Source organism: Oncorhynchus nerka, linkage group LG2, assembly GCF_034236695.1.
Source record: "Oncorhynchus nerka isolate Pitt River linkage group LG2, Oner_Uvic_2.0, whole genome shotgun sequence".
In the NCBI taxonomy this organism is placed as follows: Eukaryota; Metazoa; Chordata; class Actinopteri; order Salmoniformes; family Salmonidae; genus Oncorhynchus; species Oncorhynchus nerka.
Window position 1 is genome coordinate 35,113,600 of NC_088397.1, and position 22,157 is coordinate 35,135,756.

At 40.6% G+C, this 22,157-nt stretch overlaps 1 protein-coding gene across 1 annotated transcript; it reads right to left on the minus strand.

Annotated features, from left to right (window-relative positions):
* Positions 1-6,535: 6,535 nt before the first annotated feature.
* Positions 6,536-21,988, minus strand: LOC115134815 (zinc finger CCCH domain-containing protein 15-like). Its single transcript, XM_029669007.2, has 10 exons — positions 21,802-21,988; positions 21,107-21,202; positions 17,934-18,039; positions 15,522-15,674; positions 15,312-15,412; positions 13,575-13,757; positions 13,101-13,247; positions 12,867-12,968; positions 10,619-10,751; positions 6,536-6,796 (listed from the first exon to the last, which is right to left on the minus strand). The coding sequence occupies exons 1-10, from the start codon at positions 21,877-21,879 to the stop codon at positions 6,624-6,626; spliced, it is 1,272 nt and encodes a 423-aa protein (XP_029524867.1). The 5' UTR covers positions 21,880-21,988; the 3' UTR covers positions 6,536-6,623.
* Positions 21,989-22,157: the final 169 nt, after the last annotated feature.

Sequence of the window (22,157 nt, forward strand, 5' to 3'; positions counted from 1 at the left end):
CTCCAAATCAAAATCAAATGTTATTGGTTACGTACACATGGTTAGCAGATGTTAATGCGAGTGTAGCAAAAATGCTCCACGATCTCACTCTCTATTCCAGCACAGTCAGGGGTTCAGAGATGGCACAGGATAGGGATTCTCAATTAAGTTAAAATATCCTTGAATCTTGACTCAAACACACACACAAATGCATCATAGCTAAAATGTTGCAGTATGTCTGGTTTGGATGTGGTGACTGCTCTTAGTTTTGGGAAATGAACAAACTGTCAGGTATGAACCGTGTGGTGATTTTAGTTTGAAATGCTGTGACCACATAGCATTTTTCCCAGAGTTGTAGCTTTCCCTATGAGCTGGAGATTCACCGTGTTCAGGTGGCAGGTGATGTCAGTTAAAAATTCCAGCTTTAATATCCACTGTGGATCATCCAACTCTGGCTCCTCTCACCTTACTTCAAATCAAATTTATTTGTCACATACACATGGTTAGCAGATGTTAATGCGAGTGTAGCGAAATGCTTGTGCTTCTAGTTCCGACAAGGCAGTAATAACCAACGAGTAATCTAACCTAACAATTCCAAAACTACTACCTTATACACACAAGTGTAAAGGGATAAAGAATATGTACATAAATATATATATGAATGAGTGATGGTACAGAGCGGCATAGGCAAGATGCAGTAGATGGTATAGAGTACAGTATATACATATGAGATGAGTAATGTAGGGTATGTAAACAAAGTGGCATAGTTTAAAGTGGCTAGTGATACATGTATTACATAAAGATGCAGTAGATGATATATACAGTATATACATAGATGAGTAATGTAGGGTATGTAAACATTATATTAAGTAGCATTGTTTAAAGTGGCTAGTGATATATTTTCCATCAATTCCCATTATTAAAGTGGCTGGAGTTGAGTCAGTGTGTTGGCAGCAGCCACTCAATGTTAGTGTTGGCTGTTTAACAGTCTGATGGCCTTGAGATAGCTGTTTTTCAGTCTCTCGGTCCCTGCTTTGATGCACCTGTACTGACCTCGCCTTCTGGATGATAGCGGGGTGAACAGGCAGTGGCTCGGGTGGTTGTTGTCCTTGATGATCTTTATGGCCTTCCTGTGACATCGGGTGGTGTAGGTGTCCTGGAGGGCAGGTAGTTTGCCCCCGGTGATGTGTTGTGCAGACCTCACTACCCTCTGGAGAGCCTTACGGTTGTGGGCTGAGCAGTTGCCGTACCAGGCGGTGATACAGCCCGACAGGATGCTCTCGATTGTGCATCTGTAAAAGTTTGTGAGTGCTATTGGTGACAAGACTAATTTCTTCAGCCTCCTGAGGTTGAAGAGGCGCTGCTGTAGGGCACCAGTGTTGAGGATCAGCGGGGTGGAGATGTTGTTAGAGCTGTAGTCGATGAACAGCATTCTCACATAGGTATTCCTCTTGTCTAGATGGGTTAGGGCAGTGTGCAGTGTGGTTGCGATTGCGTCATCTGTGGACATATTGGGGCAGTAAGCAAATTGGAGTGGGTCTAGGGTGTCAGGTAGGGTGGAGGTGATATGGTCCTTGACTAGTCTCTCAAAGCACTTCATGTTGACGGAAGTGAGTGCTACGGGGCGGAAGTCGTTTAGCTTAGTTACCTTAGCTTTCTCGGGAACAGGAACAATGGTGGCCCTCTTGAAGCATGTGGGAACAGCAGACTGGGATACGGATTGATTGGATATGGCCGTAAACACACCAACCAGCTGGTCTGCGCATTTTCTGAGGACGCGGCTGGGGATGCCGTCTGGGCCTGCATCCTTGCGAGGGTTAACAGGTTTAAATGTTTTACTTACATCGGCTGCAGTGAAGGAGGGTCCGCAGGTTTTGGTCGCGGGCCATGTCAGTGGCACTGTATTGTCCTCAAAGCGAGCAAAGAAGTTGTTTAGTCTGTCTGGGAGCAAGACATCCTGGTCCACGACGGGGCTGGTTTTCTTTTTGTAATCCGTGATTGACTGTAGACCCTGCCACATACCTCTTGTGTCTGAGCCGTTGAATTGTGACTCTACTTTGTCTCTATACTGACGCTTAGCTTGTTTGTCTTGCGGAGGGAATAGCTACACTGTATTCGGTCATGTTTCCGGTCACCTTGCCCTGGTTAAAAGCAGTGGTTCGCGCTTTCAGTTTCGCGCGAAAGCTGCCATCAATCCACGGTTTCTGGTTGGGGAATGTTTTAATAGTTGCAGTGGGTATGACGTCGCCAATGCACTTGCTAATGAACTCGCTAACCGAAGCAGCGTATTCTTCAATGTTGTTGTTTGACGCAATGCGGAACATATCCCAATCCTCGTGATCTGATCGAAGCAATCTTGAAGCGTGGAATTAGATTGGTCGAACCAGCGTTGAACAGACCTGAGAGCGGGAGCTTCCTGTTTTAGTTTCTGTCTATAGGCTGGAAGCAGCAAAATGGAGTCGTGGTCAGCTTTTCTGAAAGGAGGGCGGGGGAGGGCCTTATATGTGTCGGGGAAGTTAGAATAACAATGATCCAGGGTTTTACCAGCCCTGGTAGCACAATCGATATGCTGATAGAATTTAGGGAGTCTTGTTTTCAGATTAGCCTTGTTAAAATCCCCAGCTACAATGAATGTTGTTTCCAGTTTACATAGAGTCAAATAAAGTTAGTTCAGGACCATCGATGTGTTTGCTTGGGGGGGGGGGCAATATACGCGGCTGTGATTATGATCGAAGGGAATTCTCTTGGTAGAAAATGCGGTCGACATTTGATTGTGAGGAATTCTAAGTCAGGTGAACAGAACTTGAGGACTTGAGTTCCTGTGTGTTATGATCACACCACGTTTCGTTAATCATAAGGCATAGCCCCCCGCCCCTCTTCTTACCAGAAAGATGCTTGTTTCTTTTTACTGGGATTAAATGTCAGGAATTGTGAAAAACTGAGTTTAAATGTATTTGGCTAAGGTGTATGTAAACTTCCGACTTCAACTGTATATTGGATATTCGGTTCTCTCTACAATAGCTCTTACACAAAGCATGCCATGAAAATGATATATTCTGAATCAGGGGAGGATGGACAAAAATACATGTTTTTTGTCCATCCTCCCGATTCAGAATATATCATTATCAAAAAACAAATTTGATAAAACAAATTTGATCCCGGTCTTTGAATAAATGCCTTGTGTCATTCAAAGATGCACTTCGTAGCCTACTCTGTAACTTAACCAGTTTCTGTTTCTACTGTGTGCATTAATTGTATTTTGTACACGCATCCAGATAGCTACTTTGTGTGGGGACTTTAATTTAGGGATGGGAGAGATTCTCTGAATATTTATTTGTATGGCTTTGGCAGGACAAGGTTATCGGGACAGTATTACGCTACGGTCACGAGACGCAGGCCTCCTAATTGTCCCTAGAATTCCTTAGCAAACAGCTGGAGGCGTGGCTTTCTCCTATAGAGCTCCATTTTCATGGAATGGTCTGCCTACCCATGTGAGAGATGCAGACTCGGTCTCAACCTTTGTCTTTATTGAAGACTCAGGTCATATGATTGAGTGTAGTCTGGACCAGGCGTGTGAAGGTGAACGGAAAGGCACTGGAGCAACAAACCGCTCTTGCTGCTGGTTCCCCTCTCTCCACTGGGATTCTCTGCCTCTAACCCTATTACAGGGGCTGAGTCACTGGCTTACTGGTGCTCTTCCATGCCGTCCCTGAGCGGTGCGTCACTTGAGTGGGTTGAGTCACTGACGTAGTCTTCCTGTCTGGGTTGCCCCCCCCCCCTGCAAAAGGTACAGGGATTGGACAGCTGAGGACTGGGTTAAAGTCATTTTCTCTGATGAATAATCTTTCCGATTGTTTGGGGCATCTGGAAAAAAGCTTGTCCGGAGAAGACAAGGTGAGCGCTACCATCAGTCCTGTGTCATGCCAACAGTAAAGCATCCTGAGACCATTCATGTGTGGGGTTGCTTCTCAGCCAAGGGAGTGGACTGACTCACAATTTTACCTAAGAACTCAGCCATGAATAAAGAATGGTACAAACACATCCTCCGAGAGCAACTTCTCCCAACCATTCAGGAAGTTTGGTGATGAACAATGCCTTTTCCAGCATGATGGAGCACCTTGCCATTAGGCAAAAGTGATAACTAAGTGGCTTGGGGAACAAAACATGGATATTTTGGGTCCATAGCTAGGATCAGTCAGGATGTGGCCCAGAAGTTAATTGACAGAATGCCAGGGCAGATTGCAGAGGTCTTGAAAAAGAAGGGTCAACACTGCAAATATTGACTCTTTGCATCAACTTCATGTAATTGTCAATAAAAGCCTTTGACACTTATGAAATGCTTGTAATTAGTGGGGAGAACAATTATTTGATTTTGCAGGTTTTCCTACTTATAAAGCATGTCTGTCATTTTTATCAACCAGTAAGAATTCCGGCTCTCACAGACCTGTTAGTTTTTCTTTAAGAAGCCCTCCTGTTTTCCACTCATTACCTGTATTAACTGCTCCTGTTTTAACTCGTTTTCTGTATAAAAGACACCTGTCCACACACTCAAACAGACTCCAACCTCTCCACAATGGCCAAGACCAGAGAGCTGTGTAAGGACATCAGGGATAAAATTGTAGACCTGCACAAACAAGGCTGGGACGGGGTACAGGACAATAGGCAAGCAGCTTGGTGAGAAGGCAACAACTGTTGGCGCAATTATTAGAAAATGGAAGAAGTTCAAGATGACGGTCAATCAACCTCGGTCTGGGGCTCCATGCAAGATCTCACCTCGTGGGGCATCAATGATCATGAGGAAGGTGAGGGATCAGCCCAGAACAACACGTCAGGACCTGGTCAATGACCTGAAGAGAGCTGGGACCAGTCTCAAAGAAAACCATTAGTAACACACACGCCATCATGGATTAAAATCCTGCAGCACACGCAAGGTCCCCCTGCTCAAGCCAGAGCATGTCCAGGCCCGTCTGAAGTTTGCCAATGACCATCTGGATGATCCAGAGGAGGAATGGGAGAAGGTCATGTGGTCTGATGAGACAATAGAGCTTTTTGGTCTAAACTCTACTCGCTGTCATAGTTGAAGTGTACCTATGATGAAAATTACAGGCCTCTCATCTTTTTAAGTGGGAGAACTTGCACAATTGGTGGCTGACTAAATACTTCTTTGCTCCACTGAATGTCATGCAATAAAATGCAAATTAATTACTTAAAAATCATACAATGTGACTTTCTGGATTTTTGTTTTAGATTTCGTCTCTCACAAGTTGAAGTGTACCGATGATAAAAAGTACAGACCTCTACATGCAAAAACGGCAGTGTATCAAATACTTGTTCTCCCCACTGTCACTTCAGTATTCCATAGTAATATCTGACAAAAATATCTGAAGACCCTGAAGCAGCAAACTTTGAAAATTAATATGTGTCATTCTCAAAACTTTTGGCCACGACTGTAGAATCGATGTTTAACTTCTGGTTGAAGTTAGCTACAAATACAAAGTTGCCAATGTCTTTCCAATTGTTACAAACAAGCGAAGAATGGAAAAAAAAGAAGATACTTCAAGTGAAAACTAGCTGTAAACGTAACAAAATGAATACTTATGTAAAAGTTTATTTAATAGATTTGCTAAAATAAAATTATGGAGTAGTGTGTAGATTGAGGTAAAAAAAAAAAAAACTTAAGCCATTTTAGAATAGGACTAACATAACAAAATGTGGAAAAAGTTAAGGGGTCTGAATACTCATGTTCATTCAACAGAGTTCTATTTCACGAATTGTAGGCTACTGTCTGTAATTGCCTCAATATTTCATGTGTGCAGTGCTAAATCTTGATGTAGTGCATTATAGGGTAAGAATTAGAGTAAGCTACTTTAATATTTGCAGCCATTGGTAAGATCTTTCTAGTGGCTGATCAATTGTCAATATTGTGGAATAATTCTAATGGTAAGGTACATTTTGAATGGAAAAAGCCGATCCGAGAGCAGCGTTTGCCTTTCTTTCGCTCCTATCAGTATCGACACATGCCTCAACGACACACTTAGCAAAGTTCTCTTTGTGTAGTGCTTTGGGAAACCATGTTACATTGTCGGCCGTTGTAGGAAAGACGCATTGTTAAAAATACACATAAGACTAAATTCCATCGCTGTCGGGAAACCGGGCCCAGGATGTATTCCCAGAGGTCTCTACGTCATGGGTCATTATTCTGTAAAACTCAATATATGCAGATTCCAAAAGCGTAAAATAATGAATTGCATGAACATGGAATTGTACTTAATTCAATCAGGGTTTTTTACACTAGAACCCACCTCCCCCTTGTACATGCTCGAAAGGAGTTGCACAATCTGTCATGGTATGGTCTAATAATACAAGTCAGGAGGATGCTTATACGATAGAACACAACATCAATATACAGGATTCAGGACAGCCAGAAAGAACTGGTGATTCCACATGAACCAGTTTCAAGAACATAGTTTGAGATGTACCCCCTCTCAAATCCTTTTCACTCTCTTAGCAATCAGGACCACTGAGGGGGGAAAGAAAATGCAGCAGCAACAAGATGTGAGCATCAGGATGTTTTATTGTGAATCTGTTTTAGTAATCTCTTATTCATAGTCCATGAGGCACTGTTCTACTAGAAGTCATCATTGTCAGTCATCCAGGTCCAGTGTGTTGAGTTCCTCATCCAGTTCGTCCAGGTCCTCGCCAGTGAAAAGGTTCTCGTCCACAGGCACGGGCTCTGCTTCCTTGTCGTCGAGAGTCTCGTCTTCCCCATCGTGACCATTCTCCTCCACACCTCCACAAGCCCCGTTCAGCTGGTCATCTGGGAGAGGGCGCAAGGCACAGGTTCAGAACATCACATCTGCTCAGTCAAAGGCATCAGATATATACGCAGCATCTGTGCTGTGACCCATGAATGAAATTGCAATGGTAGGTGACGTGTCAAGAGAGTCATTCAACTTTGTTCAAGGGGCATATGGGATTAGAATGGACATTTTTGGATTTAAAAATAATTTTATATAGCCATTGATTCCTGAAGAATTTAACTTATAAATTCCCCATGAGTTTAGTTAAATTGTCATACCCCCATCAGAACCCAAAATATAAGCTTGTTTTACTCCATTGTTTACAATTACATTGCTTACAAACAAACACTGTATACGCTTAAAAGGGGAAATCCTCAGTTGAAACAAAGCATTCTCCCTGCCCATTTCAGCAAAAAGCTATGGGATGGGGCTGGAATTCACTCAAAATCATAAACAGAGCTATGGATGCAAGGACTGACCATCCATGATATCAAAATGATAGTTTTAAAACTGGGGTTGGCACCGCTTCAGGGAACAGAACAGAAAAATTTAATTGAGTAACAGTATTGGAACCGGGAACAAAAGTGATCCATACTCCGGAATAGAATCGTTATTTTAAAAAGAATGGAAATCAGTTTATAACATTTTACGTTCCAGGCATTTTTTTCTAGCCCTGCAAGCTGAAAATATTTGTCATTGTGTGCGCGCAGGCTCCCTGCCCTTCCCCCTCCAAAGTATAGGCTACTGTACTGATGTTAAAACCGTGAGAAGATCGGGAGCTTTTTTATTAGCTAGAAAAGAATGGATTAACTTTTTGAATGCTACTTAAAGATTACTATAGGCCTAGTTATTACATTTCACATTCTATTTATTCATTACAAAAAAGATAAGACGTGTTTTTAATTCTGGTGCCGCTGTACACACACGCTTGTAAGCTAGCTCAAAGGAGAGTCAAAGTTCCTTCATAGAAGCTGCTTCTCCTAGGTATAATTCTGTGGACCTAATTGAGATAATGCATGTCATAAGATGCTTCAAGCCTGCTCTTCACTCTCTACCCATCTGTAAAATGTCAGTCACATCTTGTGCCATTTTAACCATGTTTTACTTCGCTTACAAACATAGGAGTAAGACAAGCTTATATTTTGGATTCTGATGGGGTACGACAGCTGAACTTAAGCTCATGAGGCATTTATAAAGTACTATTCTTCAGAAGTCAATGGGTATATATCATAAGTCTGAAAGTAGATGTACCAACTACAGATTGTCCCTTAAACTATATTGAGAGTTTACCGGCTTTCGACAGAAACAAGTGAATCTCAGATTGCCCCTTTAAAAGGCTGAGGGCCAATTGTATGATAGAAAAAGGTTTAAAGCCATACAGTACTGTGCAAAAGTTTTAGGCAGGTGTGAAAAATGCTTTAAAGTAAGAATGCTTTCAAAAATAGACATGTTAATAGATTATATTTATCAATTAACTAAATGCAAAGTGAGTGAACAGAAGAAATATCTTAATCAAATCCATATTAGGTGTGACCACCCCTTCAAAACACCCTACTTCAAAACAGCATCAATTCTTATAGGTACGCTTGCACAAAGTCAGGGATTTTGTAGGCATATAATCAGGTGTATGATTAAACAATTATACCAAACAGGTGCTAATGATCATCAATTCAACATGTAGGTTGAAACAGTCATTAACTGAAACCGCTGTGTAGGAGGAATAAAACTGGGTGAGGAACAGCCAAACTCAGCTAACAAGGTGAGGTTGGTGAAGACAGTTCACTGTCAAAAGTCACACACCATGGCAAGACTGAGCACAGCAACAAGACAAGGTGGTTATACTGCATCAGCAAGGTCCCTCCCAGGCAGAAATGTCAAAGCAGACAGGGACTTCCAGACGTGCTGTGCAAGCTCTTTTGAAGAAGCAAAGATACGGGCAACGTTGAGGACTGTACAGTCGTGGTCAAAATTCTTGAGAATGTCACAAATATTAATTTTCACAAAGTCTGCTACCTCATTTTGTATGATGGCAATTTGCATATACTCCAGAATGTTATGAAGAGTTATCAGATGAATTGCAAAGTCCCTCTTTGCCATGCAAATGAACTGAATCCCCAAAACACATTTCCACTGCATTTCAGCCTTGCCACAAAAGGACCAGCTGACATCATGTCAGTGATTCTCTTGTTAACATAGGTGCGAGTGTTGACGAGGACAAGGCTGGATATCACTCTGACTCGCTGATCGAGTTCAAACAGACTGGAAGCTTCAAAAGGAGGGTGATGCTTGGAATCATTGTTCTTCCTCGGTCAATCACGGTTACCCGCAAGGAAACACGTGCCTCCATCATTGCTTTGCACAAAAAGGGCTTCACAGGCAAGGATATTGCTACCAGTAAGATTGCACCTAAATCAACCATTTATCGGCTCATCAAGAACTTCAAGGAGAGCGGTTCAATTGCTGAAAATCCAGCAAGCTCCAGGACCGTCTCCTAAAGTTGATTCAGGGGAACCACCAGTACAGAGCTTGCTCAGGAATGGCAGCAGGCAGGTGTGAGTGCATCTGCACGCACAGTGAGGCGAAGATTTTGGAGGATTGCCTGGTGTCAAGAAGGGCAGCAAAGAAGCCACTTCTCTCCAGGAAAAACATCAGGGACAGACTGATATTCTGCCAAAGTTATTGGACAGCTGAGGACTGGGGTATTTTTTATAAGTCATTTTCTCTGATGAATCCCCTTTCCGATTGTTTGGGGCATCCGGAAAAAAGCGTGTCCGGAGAAGACAAGGTGAGCGCTACCATCAGTCCTGTGTCATGCCAACACTTCGCAATCAGAAGATGTCCAGCAGTGACATCAGCTCAGAACTTGCAGAAAACAGTGGGACCCTGGTACACCCATCTATTGTCCCAAGAAGTCTGGTCAGAAGCAGCCTTCATGAAAGACATGCAGCCTTCACGGAAGACCTGCGGACAAAAAGCCATTCCCTCGACGTGGAAACAAGGCCAAGCGACTCAAATATTCCTTAAAACACAGGAACTGGAGTGCAGAAAAATGGCAGCGGGTGCTCTGGGCTGATGAGTCAAAATTTGAAATATTTGGCTATAGCAGAAGGCAGGCAGTTCGCCAAAGGGCTGAGGAGCTGTGCATGAATGAGTGTCTGCAGGAAACAGTGAAGCATGGTGGAGGTTCCTTGCAAGTTTAGGGCTGCATTTCTGCAAATGGAGTAGGGGATTTGGTCAGAATGAACTGGAAGTACAGGCAGATACTTATCCATCATGCAATACCATCAGGGAGGCATCTAATTGGCCCCAAATGTATTCTGCAGCATGACAACGATCCCAAACATACAGTGAAAGAAGAACAAGGAGTCCTGGCCCCCACAGAGCCCTGATATCAACATCATCGAGTCTGTCTGGGATTACATGGAGAGCGAGAAGCACCCGGAGGCTGCCTAAATCCACAGAAGAACTGTGGTTAGTTCCCCAAGATGTTTGGGCCAACCTACCTGCCGAGTTCCTTAAAAAACTGTGTGCAAGTGAACCTAGAAGAATTGATACTGTTTTTAAGACAAAGGGTGGTCACACCAAATATTAATTTGATGTAGATTTTTCCTCTTTTCACTCACTTTGCATGTTGTTAATTGATAATCTATTAACATGTCTATTTTTGAAAGCATTCTTATTTTAAAGCATTTTTTCACACCTGCCTAAAACTTTTACGCAGTACTGTACATGTTATGGAAAACATTTGGGATAGAAAGATAAATGCTATAAAAAAAATTGAGATCAAGAATGATGTGGCTTCCATTCATTTTATTGGCAGAATAATTTCAAACACTCACCATTCGTTTCCTTTGTTGGCTTCGATTTGGCTGTGAATCTGTCAACTGCAGCAACAGTTATCCCGGTGTTATCAACTTCCTTTGGAACAAACCTGGCTAGATCAATGTCCTGGAACTCCTGAACATCTTCAACCTGTGGGGAGGTATAACCAGTATCAATTAGGTCGACTAATTAACTTTTTACTTTGGATGAATTGCGTGCCCATATAGTGAACTGCCTCCTACTCTGTCCCAGATGCTAATATATGCATATTATTATTACTATTGGATAGAAAACACTCTGAAGTTTCTAAAACTGTTTGAATTATGTCTGTGAGTCTCATATGGCAGGCAAACTTCCAAACAGGAAGTGGAAATTCTGGGGCTGGTTAATTTTCAACTCATCGCCTATTCACATCCCAGTAAGATATGGATCTGTTCGCACTTCCTACGCCTTCCACTAGATGTCAACAGTCAGTAGAACGTGGAATGAAGCCTCTAGTGTGATTTGGGGCCGGATGGCAGATATTTGAGTCGGTGGACTGGCAAAATGCCAGTTCCTGGTCAGGCGCGTTTCTCATGATATCGCCATGCGTTCCATTACTCTGTAGACAAAAACGAATGCTCCGGTTGGAACATTATTGGATATATATGATAACAACATCCTGAAGATTGATTCTCTACTTAATTTGACCAGTTTATTCGACCTGGAATATAACTTTTTAAAGTTTTCGTCCGAGTTCGCCTGGACTGGCACCAGCGTTTGAACACTAAACGTGCTAGCAAAAGTAGCTAATTGGACACCAGTAATGGACATTATCGAACAAAACAACGATTTATTGCAGAACTAGGATTCCTGGCACTGCATTCTGATGAAATATCAAAGGTAAGCGAATATTTATGATGTAATTTCGTATTTCTGTTGACTCCAACATGGCGGAGAAATGTTGTGTACCTCTGAGCGCCGTCTCAGATTATTGCATGGTATGCTTTATCCGTAAAGTAAAAACAAAATCTGACACAGCGGTTGCATAAAGAACTAGTGTATTTTTAATCTTATGTAAAACATGTATCTTTCATCAAAGTTTATGATGAGTATTTCTGTTATATGACGTGGCTCTCTGCAATTACTCCGGATATTTGAGGCATTTCTGAACATGGCGCCAATGTAAACCGAGATTTGTGGATATAAATATGCACATTATCGAACAAAACATAAATGTATTGTGTAACATGATGTCCTATGAGTGTCATCTGATGAAGATTATCAAAGCTTAGTGATTAATTTTCTCTCTATTTCTGCTTTTGTGACTATCTTTGGCTGGGAAAAATGCCTGTGTGTTTTTTGGAATTTGGTGGTGATCGAACATAAATGTATGTTGTGTTTGCTGTAAAACATTTTAAAAATCGGACATGATGGGTAGATTAACAAGATGTTTATCTTCCATGTGCTGTAACTTGTTCATGTGTGAAAGTTAAATATTTCCAAAAAATATTTGAATATCCTGCGCTGCCTTTTCAGCGGAATGTTGGGGTTACTAGTCCAACGCTCTAACCACCTGCCTTACATTGCACTCCACGAGCTGTTACGCGAGTGCAGCAAGAAGCCACGGTAAGTTGCTAGCTAGCATTAAACTTATCGTATCAAAAACAATCAATCTTAACATAATCACTAGTTAACTATACATGGTTGATGATATTACTAGTTTATCTAGCGTGTCCTGCGTTGCATATAATCGATGCGGTACCTGTTAATTTCTCATCGAATCACACCCTACTTCGCCAAACGGGTGATGATTTAACAAGCGCATTCGCAAAAAAAACGCTGTCGTTGCACCAACCCTAAACATCACTTTCTTCTCCAACACATTTACTTTCTTCTCCAACACTTTGTTTTTGCATTATTTAAACCAAATTGAACATGTTTTCTTATTTATTTGAGGCTAAATTGATTTTATTGATGTATTATATTAAGTTAAAATAAGTGTTCATTCAGTATTGTTGTAATTGCCATTATTAAAAATAAATTAATGAACTTAAAAAAATTGTCAGATTAATCGGTATTGGCTTTTTTTGGTCCTCCAATAAATGGCTATCGGTGTTGATAAATCATCATCGATCGACCTCTAGTATCAATGTTATGCATATGTATCACTTCATGGTAATGAAATCTGGTGAAGCGCCAACACATCCTCAAGCTACTTCAATAAAGATTTCATGAGTATCCTGAGATACAGGCCTATTGAAAAATCTGCTTTATCAGGCTTACCTCAAAGTCATCATCGTCCTCAACATATTTTATGTCATCAGCCTCCTCATCGTCATCATCAGCCAGATCTGGGCAAAACTCAAATACTTGACGGCCGCTAACCTACACAACAACAACTTGTATTAGTATTAAAATGTTTTCAACTCATCTGTAAGATGTGATACTGCAATCAAAATATATGATTATTTTGAGCTTTGGCGACATCCTCTGGTAGAAAACAAAATCAAAGCTCACCCCAAAGGACCTGCCAGCTTTGAAATCAGCTTTCTTTTTCTCTATGTCTTGCTCTGCCTTGGCCACTTTTTCTTGCCTTTTCCTCTTTTTCCAGGCCAAGAAGGTCTCCAGAGTTATTCGGGTGACATTTGGTCCAAGGGCAGATCGCTGATAGACAAAGTAATTGTTTGGTAACATTTCTTAAACAGTAAAAGCCCACGGAAACGTCACAGGATCTCAATCTCAGCACTGTCATTGAATAAGTCACAAGTTAGATAAACTTTTTTTTTTAAGTATGTTGGTCTCAGAGTGAATGCAAACATTAACAGAGTTAACAGCCAGTTCTGGCATCCATAGCTCTTTATGCCTTTCAGAGTGGATAAAGTAGCGAGGCTGCCGATTGAAACAAACATTGTGGCTTTAAGTGTAATATGGGCCAAATAATAATATCTCAAGTAGGAAGTTGAATTTGTGAAAAAAATTGGTCACATCTACCTCATTCTCTATCAACTCTTCCATTGAGATTTCATCTTCCTTTTCATCCTTCTTCTTGTCTTTCTTTAGCACAAACCCAGCAGGTAATGCATGGCGGTACATACAAGTGTCAGCTCCACTAGGACATACCCAAAACCAACCATATTTGTTGTTTTCAATGGCATCAAGGAAATGCTTGCAAACCTACAAGACGACAAAAGCAGAAGTCAGTCTAAAGTCAATGTATCCTAATATACAGTGCATTTGGAAAGTATTTAGACCCCTTGACTTTTCCCACATTGTTACTTTACAGCGTTATTCTAAAATAGATTCAATTGTTTCACCCCCCTCAATCTACACACAATACCCCATAATGACAAAGCAAAAAGATAGACATTTTTGCAAATTGTTGGAAAATAAACTGAAATATTACATTTACATAAGTATTAAGACCCCTTACTCAGTACTTTGTTGAAGCACCTTCGGCAGCGATTAAAGCCTATAGTCTTATTGGGTATGACGCTACTAGCTTGGCACTTCTGAATTTCTCCTATTCTTCTCTGCAGATCATAAAAGCTGTGTCAGGTTGGATGGGGAGCGTCGCTAAAGATATTTTCAGGTCTCTCCAGAGATGTTCGATCGAGTTCAAATCAGGACTCTGCCTGGGCCACTCAAGGACATTCAGAGACGTGTCCTGAAGCCACTCTTCTTGGCTGTGTGCTTAGGGTCGGTGTCCTGTTGGAAGGTGAACCTTCACCCCAGTCTGAAGTCATGCGTGCTCTGGAGCAGGTTTTCATCAAGGATCTCTCTGTACTTTGCTCCGTTCATCTTTCCCTCAATCCTGACTAGTCTCCCAGTCCTTGCCACTGAAAAACATCCTGACAGCATGATACTGCCACCAACACCATGCTTCATCGTAGGGATGCTGACAGATTTCCTCCAGATGTGACACTTGGCATTCAGGCCAAAGAGTTCAAACTCCATCAGACCAGGGAAATTGTGTTTCTCATGGACATTCCACCTGGCCACTCTACAATAAAAGTCCTGATTGGTGGAGTGATGCAGAGATGGTTGTCCTTCTGGAAGGTTGTCCCATCTCCACAGAGGAACTCTGGAGCTCTGTCAGAGAGACCATCAGGTTCTTGGTCACCCTGACCAAGGCCCTTCTCGCCCAATTGCTTAGTTTGGCCCGAGCAGCCAGTTCTAGGAAGAGTCTTGGAGGTTCCAAACTTCTTCCATGTAAGAATGATCGAGGCCGCTGTGTTCTTGGGGACATTCAATGCTGCAGAAATGTTTTGGTACTCTTTCCCAGATCTGTGCCTCGACACAATCCTGTCTCGGAACTCTACGGACAATTAATTCGTCCTCATGGCTTGGTTTTTGCTCCGACATGCACTGTCAACTGTGGGACCTTATATAGACAGGTGTGTGCCTTTCATGTCCAATCAATATAATTTTTCACAGGTGGACTCCAAGTTGTAGAATCATTTTAAGGAAGACCAATGGAAACAGGATGCAACCGAGCTCAATTGAGTCTCACAGCAAGGGGTCTGAATACTTATGTAAAATTGCAAAAGTTTTCGCTTTGTTATTATGGGGTATTGAGTGTAGATTTATGACATTTTTTTTTTACATGTAATCCATTTTAGAATAAGGCTGTAACAAAATGTGTAAAAAGGGAAAGGGTCTGAACATTTTCCGAACGCACTGTATAGTAGTGATGAATCTTAGCTCTTAGAGGGATGTGCCAAAACATACAATTTGAGTTTTTGAGCTTTGAGCTTTTTTCTTTTCAGCTTCTCCGTGCTTCTGGTTCACAACCTCCTCCAACTTCTTCTCATCCCAATTATCCATGGTGTCTATACAAAACAGGATAAATAGTCAGCTCTACAAAACCCAGCAGAGATATCAGCTTCTTTTTATCAGTTTCTTCACTGCTGACAACACTAATGGTTAGAAGACACAAACCTTTCTCAAGCTCGTCATCTCTCTTGTCAACATAGAGGCTCCGTTTTTCACACTTCCTCTCGAGTGTCAAATCGTGGGAGAACTTGCACTTGTCTCCTTTGGTGCATTGGCCTTGCTTGAAGAAGGCACAAAGAACTGACTTTGGGTCCACCCCTGCAGAATTAAGAGGAAAATATAATTACTGAATGTTTCTTCTTGCGCTCATTACCTCAGGGTCTTTCCTGCCACTGTTGCCAGTTAGGTGGATTTAATAGAATAACTACACATTAAGAAAAAATTATTCTCTTTTGTTATTGTAACCCAACACAGGGAAACAATATTGGGTAATTATTTAAATTATGTACAGTACAAGTCAAAAGTTTGGACACCTACTCATTCAAGGGTTTCTTTATTTTTTACTATTTTCTACATTGTAGAATAATAGAAAAGAAATCAAAACTATGAAATAACACATGGAATCATGGGTTAAACAAATCAAATCAGAATATATTTTAGATTCTTCAAAGTAGCCACCCTTTGCCTTCATGACAGCTTTGCACTCTCAGCATTCCCTCAACCAGCTTCACCTGGAATGCTTTTTCAACAGTCTTGAAGGAGTTCCCACATACACTTGTTGGCTTTTTTCCTTCACTCTGCAGTCCAACTCATCCCAAACCATCTCAATTGGGTTGTGGTTGGGTGATCATGGAGGCCAGCTCATCTGATGCAGCACTCCATCAATCTCCTTCTTGGTCAAATAACCCTTAAACAACCTGGAGAGGTGTTGGGTCATTGTCCTGTTGAAAAACAAATGATAGTGGGACTAAGCCCAAACCAGACATGATGGGGTATAGCTGCAGAATGCTGTGGTAGCCATGCTGGTTAAGTGTGCCTTGAATTCTAAATAAATCACCTACAGTGTCACCAGCAAAACACCCCCACACTTCACAGTAGGAACCACACATGTGGAAATCATCCATTTAACTGCTCTGCATTGGTTGAAGACAATGCGGTTGGAACCAAGAATCTCACATTTTTACTCATCAGACCAAAGAACAGATTTCCACTGGTCTAATGTCCATTGCTGTGTTTCTTGGCCAAAGCAAGTCTTTTCTTCTTATTGATGTCCTTTAGTAGTAGTTTCTTTGCAGCCTCCCCTGAACAGTTGATGTTGAGATGTGTCTGTTACTTGAACTCAAGCATTTATTTGGGCTGCAATTTCTGAGGCTGGTAACTTCAATGAACTTATCCTCTGTAGCAGAGGTAACTCCGGTGCTTCCTTTCCTGTGGCGGTCCTCATGAGAGCCAGTTTCATCATAGCGTTTGATGGTTTTTGCGACCGCACTTGAAGAAACTTTCAAAGTTCTTATTTAAGCTGTTCACACCATAATATGGACTTCGTCTTTTAACAAATAGGGCTATCTTCTGTATACCACCCCTACCATGTCACAACATAACTGATTGGCTCATTAAGGAGAAAAGAAATTCAACAAATTAACTTTTACCAAGGCACACCGGTTAATTGAAATGCATTCCAGGTGACTGCCTCATGAAGGTGATTGAGAAAATGCAAAGAGGGTGCATAGCTGTCATCAGGGCAAAGGGTGGCTACTTCGAAGGATCTAAAATCTCAAATATATTCTGATTTGTTTAACACATTTTTAGTTACTACATGATTCCATGTGTTAATTCATAGTTTTGATGTCTTCACTATTATTCTACAACTTACAAACTAGTCAAAATAAATAAAAACCCTTGAATGAGTAGGCGTGTCCAAACTTTTGACTGGTACTGTACAACATAAACATTAACATTTATTACAAACTCATTCATTGAAACATGTAATACAATCTGTAAGAACTTCATTAACATAACAGTAAACATCTAATTTGTTAAAGGTGTTACAAATGCTTTTACATGTTAGTGTTAATCTTGTAATTTGATGCATTGCAATAAACCTTTCTTTCGAGACAACTTAGAGGAAACATTGGAAATTGTGTTAATTGAAACTTGATATAACCCTCCTGAGAAAACAATCCACTAATGGAATGAATAATTTAGAATTTTAACATCCGTCATTGCAAATAAGAACTTAAAAATAAAATATCTTATAGTATCTCCGACACAAAACCGCAATGATGCAACTCTATGCACACTTGATGGCTTTTCTGCCTGGTGCATGAAGATGGTCTGAAATTGCTCAGTTTATATCATAATAACTTTTTGCACCTTTGCCCTGTTCTAATTCTTGACAAACAGTAGTGGGTAGTCCACATAGACCTAATCAGTGATAAAGCCTGACATTAGGAGTTTGTTAAGCATTCAATAGGGTAAGGTTGCAAAATGTCCTTTTATATTAAACAGAGCATTTTTCAGAATATATGTACGAGAGGAAACTTTGTAGCTGAATACAGAAGACATTTCCATCCTCACCTTTAGCGACTTTCTGAGCAGCCACCACTGGCTTGAAAAGCTCGTTCAGCTCATCTAACTCTTTCTTCTTGTCACCCTTTCTGTTCTTGTCCCCTTCAGCAGCAACCTAGGAAAACAGGATCTAGTTAGTCACAAGTCCACAACAGGAACCAGGTTTGCTGGCCTCCTGACCTAATAGCAAGCTATATCTTATAGCTTAAGCTTACCTCAATTAGCCCGACTAACCGGTGCCTGTATATAGCCTAACTACTGTTATTTTTTCACTCTTTTCACTGTTTTTTATTTTTATTTCTTTACTTATCTATTGTTCACCTAATACCTATTTTTTTACTTACATTTTTTACTGTTGGTTAGGGCCTGTAAATAAGCATTTCACTGTAATGTCTACACTTGTTGTATTCGGCGCACGTGACAAACTGATTTGATTAGGTCAGCTTTACACACATTTACATTTTTCAGAAGGTGCCTTGTTTTGCCAGAATGTTGAATGAAGTGTCATTTGGACTTACTCTGCCAATTGTCCACTTTGTTGGTCGTATGCCATTGGACATTTTTGACAAAATATCTAAAAATAGCTTAAATAGGAAAGTATACCAGTTTCATTTAAGGACCAGGATGTTGACAACTGTACCATACAGATTGCAAAATAGTTGGGAAGAGATTTTTGATGTACCAATTCCATGGTACAGGGTGTATGAGTTGATATATAAAACAACGCAATATTCAAGACTTCGTGCTTTTCAGCTAAAATTATTATATAGAATTCTTGCCACCAAAATGTTGAATATTTGGGGCAAGAATTCATCGAAGCGCTGCAGATTTTGTTGTGAGGATACAGAATCAATGGACCATTTATTTTGGTATTGCCCTCAGGTAGGTAGCCGGTTTCTGGTCTCAGGTTCAAGAATGGCTGAAAATGCATAGCATTGATCTAAAATTGACCCTAGAAATAGTACTGTTAGGAGATCTCGAGATCTCAATTACTAATTACTAACTAATACTCAATTACTAACTAATACTCTTAGTAAAAGTATTTATCTTCAACATACAATCTGTAGATTCTATTTGATTAGATAGATTGAAATTGTACGTTAAACATCGCAGCATAGTTGAAAGATACTTATTTTCCACCATAATTTGCAAATAAATTAATTACAATGTGATTTTCTGGATTTTTTTCTCCTCATTTTTGTCTGTCATAGTTGAAGTGTACCTATGATGAAAATTACAGGCCTCTCGTCTTTTTAAGTGGGAGAACTTGCACAATTGGTGGCTGACTAAATACTTTTTTGCCCCACTGTATATGTTATTGTTAGCAACTAGAGTGGGAAGTTCACACTCAGAATTAAGATGCTAGATCCAGGCAAAAATTAGGCTAGATGTGTCAATTCAAAGTAAATTAGCGAGAAAACATATATAGATTGATGTAGCCATAAGAACCTGACTTACGTAAATTTCTTCTCTAGTTGGAACAGAGCTATGCCAGAACGTGGACAGCACGGAATATGGCTAGGAAAATGTACCTCAATCCAGGGATAGATTATGTCACTGTACTCTTAATTTCTCCCAAATGATATTTGTTTAATCGATAAGATTGAAATATTGCCAATTTTTTATTAAACTGCCTTTTTCCATCAGCCTGATAGGCTAGCAAATGCTATAGCAGTCCATTGAATCCCAAGAAAATGCAACGCTTAGCATTGGGGGGTGTAGTAGCTACCTTAAGTGTTGTAAAATCCAGCGGATTGCTTTAACATTAGCTGTCCACATTCTGGCATAACACACTCTTCCGACTAGCTCTCAAAAACTTGAGGGAGCATTTTGCCTTCTCCTTACAGTTGTCAGAGTCACCCACAACTGGCTCGTGTGACCTACAATCCCGGCTGTTTTGAAGTTTAGAAACGTAAATAATCGTTGCTTGCGATACAGCTTTCGAAAACATTTAGCCCTTAGTGAGAAAGAAGCATTCAAATAAAAAATATACAATTACTGAAGCAGTGTTGCACAGATCCATACAGCTATGGGTGGCTCCATCCGACCTAACTACACCCGAGTTACGCTTACACACAAGTGTTTGGAGCACGCTAGATAGCTAATTAGCAGAGGTGGTCACTTCTGTGGTTGTGGTCCAAACACTTAAAAGACCCACCCTATCCCCTCAGCTCATTAAGTGGACACTTCTGATGACATCTCATGAGTATAAACTTACTCATTCATCCCACGATGATTGTGTTTTCAGCCACCAGTAACTTGTGGGTTATTTATATGCCCTAGAGTCAATTATGAGCGCACGTCTACTTAAATTGGGCGGCAGGGTAACCTAGTGGTTAGAGCGTTGGACTAGTAACTGGAAGGTTGCAAGTCCAAACCCCCGAGCTGACAAGGTACAAATCTGTCGTTGGGCCGCCATTGAAAATAAGAATTTGTTCTTAATTGACTTGCCTGGTTAAATAAAGGTAAAATATATTAAAAAATAAATATATAATTATTAATATACACCTACTGTATGATAGCTAGCAAATTAATTAGCTAACTAACGTTAGACTGCCTAGCTAGAACTTCTGCAGGAAAATGTTTTACTTCTACAATTTCCAAAAGATAACCAAACAAAAACATATTTACTTTTTACGAGATGTGTTTGTGCCTTCATGTGCATTCGCAACACAATTTCCAAATGATTTGCATTCGTTTTTACTTACACTTGTATGTTGACTTCTCCATTGATGTTGTTTTTACGTTTCGCAGACTTCTTATCTGATGTATAATTGTCACAAATTGAATTATGGGGAGTTTCAGGCACCGGAGTGAATATAATTGTACACTAGCAAAGCCGACTAAAAACAAGGGCTGAGGGGCTTACGTTGCAAACACGATATGTTCCTTATGTTTCCAAAACAGTACCACAAGCGATGCGTGTTAATGTTTACAACAAGCATCGGGCTCTTAAACCTCCGGGTGACGAGATACTATTGTCAATAGGCGCTAAAGCAATTAAGGTCCATTAACTAGGTACATTCGAACTAGAGAGAAGATGAACAAAGGCCGGGTTATTATGGCTATAGATTGATGTTCTAATGGCAAACATATCTGTAGAAATTACAAGTCAGGCCAGTGGTCATTAGGACAATTAATTGAGAAACAATACGACTGTAGGCCTAGCTGCTCAATCTTACCTTACTACCGGGAACTTGCTTGACTTGTTGAGAGACATTCTTGATAAATTTCTGTTGTTTTCCACCCTTTTTGTTCTTCAAACCAAATGTCTTGTCCTATATAGATAAACAAATTGAATATCAGCAATTTAATAAAGGACTTAACGTTAGTTGGCAGGCTACCTAGAAGAAACCTCAACGACAAAATAATGTTTCTGGCGCTAGCTATCGAAGTAGTTATAGTAGCTGACTAACTAGCTAACTTTACCGATAAATATGTGAGATAACTAGCTAGCCAACCTTTCATCTGTGTTACAACTACTAACTAAGCAGTTAATTCAAGCCGTGGACAGACGATCACACAACTTAGCTACACTTAACATTAATTCGAATAAATACGATTGTAACCATTACTAGTTACTGTCTGCAGCTAACAAGCTACATCATGCAAGCACAAGTTAGCTACCAGTAGCTACCACGTTCTTAAAAAAAGGGATTAGCATAAGAACGCTAACGTTCGTTGGGTTGGTACATAGCAAATAACGGTTGGAGAGTGTTCTTTCAACAATACGTGGTATAACTAGCTAGCTTCTAACGTTATCTGTCTAACTTACTAGCTTCACAAAATAACATTTGAATGTTACTGTAACTTAGCTAGCTAACTAGCTTAGCATTATCCCATGTAATTTGGATCTCGTGCGCAAAAGGGATTTCACCTCAATGATCTTTTCCTTCTTCTTTTCTTGCGTTTTTTTACTACCTGCGGCAGCTTGAACTGGTTTCTTCGGAGGCATAGTGAATGATGTAACTATATTTTTTGAATTATTATATTACGATAGCCACCGCTACATGCAGTACTAACAGGCCACTCCGTGACAACTTGTTACCAAGTTGACGCTGAATGATGTCAGTGGTAATTCTTCTTCTTCCTAGGTGTTTTTTGGGGGCGGTTGACATCCAACACAATGGTGCATTACCGACACCTACTGTGCTGGAGAGTTTTGACCATCGTTTAACGTCCTCGTTCCTCAACTGTTGTCACTCTATAACACAACCACAAAGTTAAAATCGT

Excerpts from the sequence above, each read along its gene's own strand:
- LOC115134815 (XM_029669007.2), bottom strand. The coding sequence starts at position 21,879 with ATGCCTCCGAAGAAACCAGTTCAAGCTGCCGCAGGTAGTAAAAAAACG. Across the intron at positions 18,040-21,106 it reads AGCAAGTTCCCGGTAGTAAG|GTTGCTGCTGAAGGGGACAA; the intron begins GTAAGATTGAGC and ends CTGTTTTCCTAG. Across the intron at positions 15,675-17,933 it reads TGCTCAGAAAGTCGCTAAAG|GGGTGGACCCAAAGTCAGTT; the intron begins GTGAGGATGGAA and ends TTAATTCTGCAG.